General features: G+C 38.1%; 1 protein-coding gene across 2 annotated transcripts in view; it reads left to right on the top strand.

The window, feature by feature from the left end:
- The window catches only part of SLC13A1 (solute carrier family 13 member 1), a 106,230-nt gene that overhangs the window by 30,631 nt on the left and 61,645 nt on the right, over positions 1–13,954 (top strand). For both annotated transcript variants that reach the window (XM_029233996.1, XM_029233997.1), the window contains exon 7: positions 12,860–13,011. In XM_029233996.1, the coding sequence (XP_029089829.1) occupies positions 12,860–13,011 (152 nt within the window). The remainder of the gene's footprint in view (positions 1–12,859; positions 13,012–13,954) is intronic.

Here is a 13,954-nt window from a genome sequence, read left to right as displayed (position 1 = left end):
CATGGTGAAATGGTTTCCACCATCTGGTTGATTGGCACATTGATCACCTCACATATTTATCCTTTTTTCTTTTCTTTTTTTTTTTTTTTTTGGTGAGAACATTTGAGTTCTACTCTCTTGGCAAATTTCAATTGTCGAGTGCAGTGTTGTCAACTCCAGTCACCATGTTTTGCGATGGCTCTTAAGTCCTTACTCATCTTATAGCTGAAAGTTTGTACCCTTTACTTGGTCCTTTTTTAACCTGGCAGTTTTCTGTGCCTCTGGGAATACAAGATGAAGTTGAACTTTCAAAAGAAATTGTAACTATTCTACTCACTAATCCAATTTATGAGAACTCATTCCATTCAACTGAGAATTTGGAAGCCTCATTATCAATGGTATTAAATCAGAACAAAGGATGATATTTCTGACATACACTGGGGATCCAATATGCCCCACAAAGAGGCTTCACTAAAGTGAAGGTAAATGCCTGGGTGTCAGCAAACAGGTCACACCCGATCCACGTGAAATTCTGCCAGGTGCATCTTCCGAAAGAAGAGAGAAGTGGGTGGCAACCGTTGGTGAGGTAAATTCACTTCTGAGTAAATAATTTAGTTTAATATTCATTAAAAAAAGAGAGGAATCATAGCAGCAACCTGTGAACACAACCTCACTCAGATTTTAATATTTATTGTAGTCAAAGCCCTAGCTGGGCTCCACTGGTTTACTTAGCTAGGGTTCCACAAAACATTTTGTTATTAAAGAAATAACTGACTATTGATGATACCTCTTCTTCCATATATCTTTCATTTTTGAATCACAAAAATGTGGTTCTTCACATTTCATATTGTTAAAATATTATCTAGCAAACAACGTGAGCTTAGCCATGTTGGAAGCATCTGTACTTTCCTCTAACTGTACAATAAACCTCCCATACCATAAAATTTATTCTAATACTGTACTTTGTTTCCTAAAATCTTCAACAATATTTTTCTCTTCATATTCCAATGATATTTCCTAACAAAGGAATACATTTATTTTGTCCCCAAATTGTTTTTCATATATCTTGATTATGAAATATTTTAATATATACATATTTAAAGAATGTAACACAAATTTTAAAGAATAAAATGGTATTTACCAACACCCCAGCCTAAGAAATAGAACATAACAATTTCTAGAAATATCCATGAGCTCTTCTCTGATTCCATCTCCTTTCTTCAGACCATCATATCCATCCCCTTATCAACATAGCCACAGTCCAGAATTTCATGTTAATCATTTTCTTATTTTCTTTTCAGTATTACCACTTATATTAGTTACTTCTTCATCTCAACAAAGACCAAAACTAGCAATAGTTTTAATAAGATAGAAATAGGCTGGTATGGTGGCTCCACAATCATGATGACCTTGACTCTTTCTATTCTTGCTCTGCCATCCTCAGCACTTGACGGCTACCTCATGGTTCAAGATGGCTCCCTCATCTCCCTCTATCCATTCTCTGTTCCAGCTAGCAGGCAACAGAAAGGAGAAAGTAGAAGGCATACACATATACTTAGTAATTATTCTATTACCTTCCTGGATTCAGAATTATTCATATTTTCTATTTCTCCTTGAGTTTTAGTTATATTTTTCTAGGAAATTATGCATTCCATTTCAAATTTAGTAGCATGTTGTTTATAATATTCACTTATTACCTCTTTAATTTCTACAGTATTTTTAGTTATGTATCTTTTAGTTACTAATATTTTTACTTATGCTTTTAAACATTTTTGGAATAATTCTTCCAAAAGTATGTTGATTTTATGTCTTATAAGTCTTATCAAAGAACCAGCTTTTGGCTCTTTTGATCCTATTTCATGTTCTACTTTATTAGTTTCTTCTCTTTATTACTTCGTTCTATTTTATCTTTGCATTTAGTTTCTGTTCATTTACTTTTAAAAGTATACAGTTGCATTACTTTTTTTGAGCTTTTCTTCTCTTCCAAAGTAAGAATTTGAGGAGACAAATTTTCTTCCATTTCTTACACTTTAGCTGCATTCCATATTTTTTAGTTCTTTGTGTTTTTTGCTTTCCATTACGCTAGAGTCTTTGATCCATGAGCTGCTTAGACATGTGATTTAAATTTTGAAATAAATGAGTCTTTTGTAGCTACTTTTTGTTTTGCTTTTTTATTTCTAACATAAATTTACTGTGGTCAGAAACTGGTCTGTATGACATCAGTTCTTTTAAACTTGTTGAGGCAGATTTGTGGACTAGCATGTGGCCAATTGTGATAAATACTTCCTTGTGCTAAAAAAGAATTGCATATTTTCAACTTACTGGGTGCAGTATTTTCCAAGTCTATTAGATCAAGTTTGCCAGTTGTGATTTTCAAATTGTCTGTGACCTAACAATTTTTTGTCTGCTTAACCCAGCAATTAATGCAACTGTTTTGTTAAAATCTCCCTCCATGATGTGGCTATATCTATTTCTCCTGATAGTTCTGTCAATTTTGGTTTCTATATATTTTCAGATTATGTTATTATGTCCCTATCACGTAATAATGCTTAGAATGTTTATATGTTCCTGGTTAATTAACACTTTTACCATTTTGCAGTGTCCCTCTCAATCTATGGTAATGTTTTGGGGTCTGTGAGTTTGTCTGATGATAATGTAATAGCAATGCCAGCTTTCTTTAGGTTAGTGTTTACCTGACATTACTTCTATCCCTTCACTTTCAACAGTTCTATTCCTTATACTTTAGATGTTTCTCTTATAAAAAGCTTATTGTTGGCTTTTGCATTTTTATCCAGGTTAGAAATTTTTGCCTGACAAGTTTGATCCCCTTGAACTCTCTGTGAGTTTATAAATTCAGAATAATTTTTAGTGCCAGATTTCTATTTTTTCTAAATATTTATTCTTTCCATCTCTCTTTCCTGCATTCTTTTTTATTTTCTTTTTGTTCTTTATTATTTATATCATCCTACACACACACACACACACACACACACACACACACACTTATACTGACGTCCTATGCTGCTATATTATTTATATATCATTTCAGTCATTTTTACCACTATAAAAAGAACAGGATTTTTTTCTAATAGCACGTATGTTTTGATTATTTGCTCTTCACTAAGAAATTACAAAGGAAGCTTCTACATACTTAACATTTAGGATATAACATTTTGTAAAATAAATCCTGGATTTAATTGATTTTTGACATTGCTAGAAACAGAATTTTTACGAAAAGTCCTGTCTCGAGTGCTAAATTTTGAATATCTATTTGTTATACTATTACTATATAAACAAATATCCCAATTCACAATATGCATCATAATTCTTTATTAACTACAGTGGATATAAATCCTATTTCAAGGAGTCTTATTGATAACTTCAAATCTGTTACCAGCTCTTCTGAGTTGTTCAGGTTATTGCTAATTAGATCTTCTCTAGATCTTCATGAAGAATTCATATCACAAGTAGGAGAAGGATATCCTCTTATATTTTCTTGTATTACCTTCATTCTAGGTGTATGTGTTTTTTTTTTTTTTTTACATAAGTCATTTCCTGTAGAAATCATGTACAGCCGTAAGCACATTATGGGAGGGCTAGTTTAATTAAAACTAGAAAGGATAATTTGTTATCCACTTACCAAGCCCATATAAACTCAATATGCCAAGAGTGAACGAAGTGGGCAGGGCCCTATTGTCAGTCCCTCTGTGCACATGGAGCTTTCCTCTCCTCTCCCTTTACCTCCATCATCCACCAATGTATGGGCCATGAAGGCACTAAGGTCAATCTGTGCAATAATTATTAGTCAAGAATCATTTATTTCTTGGGGATTTTTTAATGTAAAAAGAGAAATATCGTGTCTTCCAATAAGATGGCAGATTGAATAGGTCCATTTACCTTCACTCTATCCCAAATCTCCATTAAAACAAGAATAGATTTTTAAGTCATACGTCACAATTATAAAAATATCAAGAGAGGAGATGACAGCAAAATCATTTTGGAAGCTGGAAAGTTAAAGATGCCTCAGTTATCCCATGAAAGTGGAATTCTAAGTCAACAGTAAGTTACAAAAGTAAGCAATCTCAAGTCCATTCTCTAGTAGGTCTGCGTCTTTATTCCTGTTCTGCCCCTAGCTTCTTCATGACCTTTTTTTTTTTTTTTAGATTCCATATATATGTGTTAGCATACAGTATTTGTTTTTCTCTTTCTGACTTACTTCACTCTGTATGACAGACTCTAGGTCCATCCACCTCACTACAAATAACTCAATTTCGTTTATTTTTATGGCTGAGTAATATTCCATTGTATATATGTACCACATCTTCTTTATTGGGCTGGGGGAAGGGTAAGCTGAGACAAAGTGAGAGAGTGGCATGGACATATATACACTACCAAATGTAAAATAGATAGCTAGTGGGAAGCAGCCGCATAGCACAGGGAGATCAGCTCTGTGCTTTGTGTCCACCTAGAGGGGTGGGATAGGGAGGGTGGGAGGGAGGGAGACACAAGAGGGAGGGGATATGGGGACATACGTATATGTATAACTGATTCACTTTGTTATAAAGCAGAAATTAACAGACCACTGTAAAGCAATTATACTCCAATAAAGATGTTTAAAAAAAAAAAAATCTTATTTACCTAGCAGCAGCCCTCAAAGTTTTTCAAAATGTTGAAAAGTGAGGGTAAGTAAAAAAATTTTATGCAACAGTTAAATCCACAGATTTCTTCCCAACCTCTACATGGATGCAGCTGCTCCTCCTCCACCAAACGGAAGTGTAGTCTTTATTTATTTATTTATTTATTTATTTATTTATTTATTTTGCGGTACGCGGGCCTCTCACCATTGTGGCCTCTCCCATTGCGGAGCACAGGCTCTGGACGCGCAGGCTCAGTGGCCATGGCTCACGGGCCCAGCCGCTCCGCGGCATGTGGGATCTTCCCGGGCCGGGGCACAAACCCGCGTCCCCTGCGGCAGGCGGACTCTCAACCACTGCGTCACCAGGGAAGCCGGGAAGTGTAGTCTTTTGACACAGTAAAGCAGACAGGAAGGAGTTCAGGGTCAGGAACAGATTTCACAATGAAAACAGGGACACTGAGTAACAGTTAATATGTTGAATGGTGAGAGCCCCACCTTCCACCCCACTGTCCCCAACAGCCAGGCCTATTCCCTCCAGGTGACAGTAGGCAAGGAACCAGGAGGTTTTTCTTTGGGGAATGCAATGAGCACAAGAGAAAAAATGAAAATATATAGCATTGGGTTTTCTCAAAAAAAGCTCCAGTCAGATGATACTATATATGTGCCCACAGTCAACAACAAATCCCAAAGCACATGTACAGGACTTCCAACCAGCTTTTCACTGCCTTAAATATGAGCAAACCACCAAAGTTCCTGGATATCTGAAGACAGCCTCAGGCATGAAAGAGAGAGACCCAAACAAACAAAAAGGAGACAGAAACTTGCAGGAAACAGAGACTGTGCAAGAAGTTGAAAACACAAGACAAGAAACTATCATTAATATATTCAGAGAGGTGAACAAAGAAATTGCATTCATGAAATATGAATGACATTCTATAAAAGAGGCACGAGAAGCAAAAAATAAATATATAAATAAAATAGAAAATACATAAAATACAAAATATCAATATAATGTAAAGATATAAAACATAAGTGGAAATTTTAGTATACAAGGAAGAAACAATAATAGGAGTTTCAGAAAAAGAATAGAGAAAACTGAGATTACATCAAAACTCAAGAAAACTTCCATAAAAGAAGAATATAATTTTTATGACATAAAGTCCCGCTGCGTGCCAGCAAAATTGACGAAACAGATGCACACAGGGAAGGGCACTGAGAGTTCAGAACATGGTGAATGAAGAGAGACCCTAAAAGTTTCCAGAAAGGGGGAAAAACAGATTCCTTAAGATGAAAAGAATGGCAGAAGACTTCTTTATACCAACACTGGGAACTCCCAGGCAATAAGGGGGAAATGGCTTCAAGGAAGAAAATGACTAGATGTAGGACAAGCAGAAAAGCCCTGGAAGAGATGTCTCTAAGACAATGGAATTGGTAGAATATTTGATGTAGATTAGGTGTCCTGTCACTTGACTGTTCGAAGGGAAGATTTAAACAACCAGGGAATATTTGGGGCTGATTTAGTGGTATCCACTTAGAAAGCTAAGCAAGTAAGCGGGGGACACAAAACAGGAAAAGTAATATAAATCCCATTGCTCAGCTGTTAACAGATATCTAGACAACATTCTGAACACTGAACTCTGCTCTAAGCAAACTTATGATATAGCCATAATGGGAGAACGATGGAGACATGAAAAGTATAAGTGTGTTCAGTGGAGGATGCTGTGAAAGATAGCTAAATTCTCATCATCTAACATAGTGGAGTTTTAACTGTAATGCCTTCAACTGAGAAATCAAGAGATGGTATCATATGAATACTGTTAAAGTAAGTGCAAATAAATGTCCAAAAAGAGCTGGAAGATTTTAAACTGGCTGTCTTTGGCAAGCAGAAAATGGTTAGCAGGAACTAATATTTTGTTCAGTTTGCCTTGAATAAATATAGAAATATAAATAGAACCCCTAATGTTTTTATACCATACTCACCCAAATGAATTATTTTGTACACTGCATTGGAGACCACTGGTTTAGTTCATGGTGATTCTTGTATGCATTATTAGCACCCGGGGTTGGTGCTAATCACTGGAGTCTGCAATCACTACCACCAGGTGGCAATAGTGAGTTATATCTGGACCTGCAGGATTTCTGTTCAGAAATGACCCTTGAGCACCACCCAGTTATCTTAGGATTCTGAATTTGGTCATGTCCTGGACAAAATGTTTTCAGTCACTTGAAAGAAGTTGTGAGACATACTCACAAGGTCTTAGATGTCATATATTTGTGGGAAATACGAATGTACGATGACAACTGGGATTGTCATTAGGGATGTCATTAGGGAGACATCTGTAAATTAATTTATTTGGGGTGAAGGGTAGATACCTTTGGGGGCTAACCTTTAAGTTAATTAGAAAGTAAAAGGCAAATTACAATCCAATGTCCTGACCCTGCCATGCTAAATGCCATTCCCACATCCATGATGGCTTTTAGTGAGCAGACATTTTTTCCTATCATGATTTCTCAAAAGGATCTTTCAGTGCCGATGTCACACACAGCATGCTTATCTGTATGAAACGGGGCAATTCTTCTGTCTGCATATTTCTTAAATACATCCAGTTCTTTTTTTTTTTTAAAGGCTCAGTGTGCAAGACAGGTCTGAAATAGGCAAGAATTGGAGATCTATAAAGAGGTGATTACAGTAACTCAAATCAGAGATAACGATGACTTAGACCAAACGTGATAGTGGAGATGGAAAAAACCCAACAGACTCCAGATGTGTTTAAGAAGATACAATTGACAGGATTTGGTGGGATGAGGAAAAGAATGATTTCAAGGAGGATGAGAAATATTGTGTAGTGGCTGAGGGTATGAGCCCTCCATGGTCTCAAAATTCAAGTCTACCATTTCCAGGCTCTATAACCTTGGGAAGCCATTTAACCTCTCTGTGCTTCATGTCTTCATGTGTAAAGTGGGATACTAGCAGTACTACCCTCATTGTGTTGTAAGAAAAATGTGAATTAAATCATTTATTTGATTTTAACCTGAAGCAGTGCTTTTGCATACTAGGCACACTCTAAGTGTTTGTAATCGTGGTGATGGTAATGCTGTTAGCTTATATAGATGATCCTGAAGAACAGGGTTTGAGGAAGGAAATAATGAGTTCGGTTTTGAACATTTGGGGATTGGAGTTTTATTTAAGACATTCAAATTATGTCGAACAGACAATTGGATTGATAGGTCTAAAAGGAGAAGTCTGGCTGAAAACAAGTTTGGTGGTCTGGTTTTATCTTTCATTAAAACAATGAAAACATATGAGATTTCCTAAGGAGAAATATTACTATGAGAAGAAACAAGTACTTACGACAGAGTTTCAAGAAATTCCAGTTTTAAGGAAGGATCAAGGAAAATGAACTGGCAAGGGAGACAGAGGAACAGGCAGAAATGTAGATGAAAACCCAGAGGACTGAGATTTCACAGAGCCCAAAGAAGAGTTCTACAGCAGGAAGGAGTGATCAACTATCTTAGGTGCTGCTGAGAGGTCTACAAACCTGACACTGAACAATATCTATTGGGTTTAGTAATATGGAGGTTATCAATAATCATAGCAAGTACGTATTGGTGGATTGAAGAAACAGAAGCCAGATTAGAGAGGTTAAAGCAATGGAGTCAGTGAATGCAGACAACTCTTTTGAGTAGTTTGGCTGTGAAAATGGATGTGCTGTGGGCAGTAGTTTCATTGAGAGGGGGGTTAAGAAGGCCTTCTGTTTTTCTTTTGGAAAGATGACTTGAAAATGATTAAACTTTGGTGGGAAAATTCTAGTGAAGTCTATTGTATAAGGTTTCTGAGAAGGCCTGAGAGATTGGGGTTCAGAAACTAGTTGGAGGAGAGAGATTTACTCTCTTTGTATGTAGAATACGGAAGGAAGGGCAGATGCAAGTATGTTTCTACCTTTGACAGGGAGACTTCTACCAGCTTCTATTTTCTGTGTGGAATAGGAGGCAGAGCTACCCGTGAAGAGTGAGAGGAGGGAGGTGAAAAGAGAAGTGGGAAGGTTTTAAGTTTTCTTGTGGAGACAGGTAGAATCATTTGGTGAGAGAAACACAGCAGGGTAGAGGTGCAGCAGTAACAAAGCAGTTGAAAGTTGTGACCATGAATGTTGGGAGCCTAATCTCCTCTACTGTGTGTAATTTTCTTTTTCTTTTTCTTTTTTTTTTATAAATTTATTTACTTTATTTATTTTTGGCTGCATTGGGTCTTCGTTGCTGTACATGGGCTTTCTCTAGTTTCGGAGAGCGGGGGCTACTCTTTGTTGTGGTGCGCGGGCTCCTCATGCGGTGGCTTCTCTTGTTGCAGAGCATGGGCTCTAGAGCACAGGCTCAGTAGTTGTGGTGCACAGGCTTAGTTGCTCTGCGGCCTGTGGGATCTTCCCGGACCAGGGCTCGAACCCGTGTCCGCTGCATTGGCAGGTGGATTCTTAACCACTGCGCCACCAGGGAAGCCCTACTCTGTAATTTTCATCAACAGAACTTGGCTGCTCAGGGGCAGACGTGACGCAGAGAAAGTAAATTGTTGGGTTAATCCAAAGTTAAAATTTTGCTAAAGAACTATCATTCTAAAGAGAGACAAGAGAGTTTAGGGTTTTGCTGAGAAAGTTACTGATGGTGGTGATGGCTTCATGGGTGTATAATTATCCTCAAACTCATCAAGTTGTATATATTAAATACGTACAACATTTTACGTATCAATCATACCTCAATAAAGTGGCTTTAAAAATAAATGCATTTGGGGCTTCCCTGGTGGCGCAGTGGTTGAGAGTCCGCCTTCCGATGCAGGGGACACGGGTTCGGGCGCCGGTCCGGGAAGATCCCACATGCCGCGGAGCGGCTGGGCCCGTGAGCCATGGCCGCTGAGCCTGCGCTTCCGGAGCCTGTGCTCCGCAATGGGAGAGGCCGCAACAGTGAGAGGCCCGCGTACCGCAAAAAAATAAAAATAAAAATATAAAAATAAATGCTTTTGACCACCTAGAGGGGTGGGATAGGGAGGGTGGGTGGGATAGGGACGGTGGGTGGGAGGGAGACGCAAGAGGGAGGAGATATGGGGATATATGTATATGTATAACTGATTCACCTTGTTATAAAGCAGAAACTAACACACCACTGTCAAGCAATTATACCCCAATAAAGATGTTAAAAAAAAATGACTTAAAAAAGAAAGTTACTGAATTGGTTTACCAAGAAATCTAAACTGGATAAGAAAGGAAGTGAAGAAAGGAGAGGACCAAACTATTGGGAATAATAACTAGATGCTTTAGTGACCAAGACTTGTCAATAGAGCCAAAGGACAACAGGGACAGAAGTAATTCAACAGCTAAGTTGGAAAAGAAGCTGTGGTAAACTGCAGAATTCTTGGTTAATGGAGTAGTAAAACAAGGCTCTTTCTATCCCTGAAGAACTGTCATATCAAGCACATACCATAAGTATTCCTGTGTTTTACTTACACAGGATTTGCAAAGCAAGTGACCAAAAAACAGTTTTAGACTCTTAAATTTAGTGTTGAAAATGAGAAGGTTGAGAGACAGTCTACCTTTGGAGAAATTTAGAATATTTTCCTAAACTCCAACTTGTATGATCAATTTTTTGGCAGGGGAGCCTTCCATTTACCTTGAGACAATGCAATCGATATTGAGGAATCACCACTTGGAAAACTTGAGACTCTGTTTCCTAGAGATCAGTGGACTAGTATTTGACATACTCTTGAAACATTTAAAAGTGAAAGTCACTGCTGAGTCTCCTTATCTAATGGAGAGTCAGCTGCACTTTCACTGCGAACGGAGCAGAGGTGCCTGTTTCCCACGAGCCAGATGTATGACAGGAGTGGTATTTGGGGTCATTTTAAAAGCAACTTTCCCCAAGACAGCTTCTTGACAGGGCAAGGCGACCTCTGCATCAAGAGATCGGGTGACCATCACATGCAGAAACCACAGGGTGTCATAGTGGAAGAGGTGCATTACTCCACAGAAGGAGCAGCAACCTGATGTTCTTATTTGGGTGACAGGAATCTCTAAAAGCACCATGACGCATAAAATCCATAATACCGCCCACCAGATGAGGCCATCTGGAACATCCATCAAACATAAAGAGAAATCTGTATGTCTTCTTTGGAGAAATGTCTATTTAGGTCTTCTGCCCATTTTTGGATTGGGTTTTTTTTTTTTTTTTTGGTATTGAGCTGCGTGAGCTGCTTGTATATTTTGGAGGTTAATCCTTTGTCAGTTGCTTCATTTGCAAATATTTTCTCCCATTCTGAGCATTGTCTTTTCGTCTTGTTTATGGCTTCCTTTGCTATGCAAATGGACATATATACACTACCAAATGTAAAATAGATAGCTAGTGGGAAGCAGCCACATAGCACAGGGAGATCAGCTCAGTGCTTTGTGAACACCTAGAGGGGTGGGATAGGGAGGGTGGGAGGGAGACGTAAGAGGGAAGAGATATGGGGATATATGTATAGCTGATGCGCTTTGTTATAAAGCAGAAACTAACACACCATTATAAAGCAATTATACTCCAATAAAGATGTTAAAAAAAAAACCCATAAAGAGTACTAACATCATATCTTATTTAAACCAGTCAACTAAGACCTCTCCTAATCCTTACTGCTCTTCTCCCGATACTGTCCATCCCTTGCCACTCCAAATATGGAGGATTTAGAAACTAGAACTAGCAAATGGTGGGAGAAATTGGAGCTAGAAGAGAGAGAACAATACAAACCCACAAACCCACTTCCAACTATGGGCTTTTCAGCAAGCCTGATCTAGGGGACAAGCAAAAGTTTAACTTTACTAAAGTTTGGACTTTTGCTAGTAGAGGACTCTTTATTTCAGCTACTGAAATGAGGTTGCTTTTTTTTTTTTTAAACTAAACATGACTGAAAGACTCTATTAAATGAAGTGACCAAAAATGTTATAGATTCTACTCCAGATTTCACCCCAGGGATAGAAAGAATCAGACCAACACAGTGTGTTACATGGATCACAGGTGAGAGAAGGAATGAAATTGCTTTTGTATTGCACCTTAGGGAGCTCTATTCTTAAACAGAAACATTAGAAATAGTGATTTTTTTTCAGATGGAGCCATCTGAGGATGTGCTATTGTCCAGGAACTAGAGAGGGTGACAGGAAGAGCGGAGTCGAAGGTCTCTGGCAATGAGATTTAAGAAATGTGTAAAGCCGGGATATTTAAGGGGTTACTCATGAAGACGGTATAGTTATCCAGGTGCTGACAGGATTTGCAGGATGAGGAATGTTGTGTGCCAGATGGGCATGTCATCTTAAGTGATGGCAGTGGGTGACTGGGAGATCAGAACATCCTGTTCAAAAGAATAGGCAGAGAAAGAGACAAATTATATGAGCCTTAAAGAGAAATCGATTAGTTTTCATGTCAGTAGAGGATTAATGTTCTGGAAGAGGGTGGGGAACAAGGAGGACACTGACTCTCTCTCTCAACAGTGTAGTATAGAGGGTGAAAACGTTCAATTTCACAAGTAGTGGTATCCTCTGGGGAGGATCAGTGAAAGTGCCAAAATAAAGAAACACTCCAACAAGAGGTTTAGGAATTCACTGACCATGTACCACCAGTTCAGAGGGAAAACCCTGGAAAGATTTGGGAGTGTTTGGTGAGAAGGGAAGAAAGGAAGTTAAGAGTTGGCTCAGGAATAAGAAAGAAGGATGAATGAATGAAACTGTAAAGTATTTCAGTGGTTATGTATTTTTATTGTTAACATTTCTATTGATGGAAAGATAAATGTTGCATTATTGGGCTGCCATAACAAAATACCATAGACTGGGTGACTTAAAAAGCAGGAATTTATTTCTCCCAGTTCTAGAACCTGAAAATCCAAGATCAAGGTACCAGCAGGATTAGTGTCTGATGAGAGCTCTCTCCTTAGGTTGCAGATGGCTGCTTTCTCTCTGTGATCTCACATGGCAGAGAGAGAAAGAACAAGCTCTCTGGTGCCTCCTCTTACAAGAGCACTAATCCCATCATGCAAGGCCCTGACCATCATGACCTCATCTAACCCTATTACCTCCCAGAGTCTCCATCTCCAAATACCATCTGATTGGGGGTTAGGGCTTTCAACATATGAATTTTGCGGTGGGGTGGACACAAACATCCAGCCCATAACAAATGCTATTACTGCTTGTTATGACCACAAACAGAGCTGTTCTCATAGTACGTTTTATTGTTGAACAGAATTCAGGCACAGGAAACAAATATCGAACAAAGAAGGACCACATGATGTGTAAACTTATGTGCCTGTGCGTTGCTTACTCTTCTACCGTTGGTGGATTGACAACGATCACTGGTACCTCCACCAACTTGATCTTCGCTGAGCATTTCAATATGTAAGTAAAATTGTTGGACTGGTGATTTAATAAATGGACAACACACAAATTATAAGAATTATTCTTACTTGTTTCAGAGAATCCAAAGACAGAGATGCTATATTGAGTTAACTCTCCTTTGTTCCCCATCAGGACTTCTATATTTCTAGAAACATGCCCTTCTACTCGTTCCCATGGAGTTAAATATGTAGGGCATAGTGAATTAACAGGTGTTTGCAGATTGCAAGGTCATCTTGAAAGAAATAACTCCTGGATGACCATGCTCACCAAACACAGAAGACACTTTTCATTATAAATAATATTGCAAATGGTAGTTACCTACAAAGAAAGGGGATTGTTTACATGGGACAATTTATGTAGGGTTTTGCAACTGACATTTGAACTTAAATGATGAGCAGGAAACAGAATTGCTCATTACAGAAAATTTGGTGTTGAGGTTGAAAAAGATTTGAAGGATTGTGCAATTACCAAAAATAGCAGTAATAAAGTATTCTAAGGACAGATGTATGAATCTGAATATAAGTTAATGCTGTGATGTTACTCCAGTGCAGAAAATGGGGAACCTTGGATACAGTCAGAGCACTTGAGTTAAAAATTCCACAACTTTCAGTCACTTACTTTGTGAATTTGAACAATAAAAAGTAAATAACTCTTCCAAGACTTAATTTTTTCATACCTAAAATAGTCACAGTTCATATGATTATTGTGAGAATTAAATGAAGTAGACTATGTAAAAATACTTGGTACCATGTAAGAACTATTGAAGCAATAGTCTGAAAGTCCATGCTTTTTTGTGAGAGCTCAATCTGATCCTGCACCCAAGGTGTATTTTCAAGGACTAATAGGACAGATAATTGTCAGAGTGCCTGGAAGGTGGGCAGTGCTGAGGATGGCCTGGAACAGGATTTAGGTACTTTTCACAGAAAAATTTAGGAAAACCACA

Source organism: Monodon monoceros, unplaced genomic scaffold, assembly GCF_005190385.1.
Source record: "Monodon monoceros isolate NGI ecotype Baffin Bay Population unplaced genomic scaffold, NGI_Narwhal_1 Super_Scaffold_2, whole genome shotgun sequence".
NCBI lineage: Eukaryota > Metazoa > Chordata > Mammalia > Artiodactyla > Monodontidae > Monodon > Monodon monoceros.
Note: the sequence above shows the minus strand (reverse complement) of the source record. Positions and strands in the feature narration are given on the sequence as shown.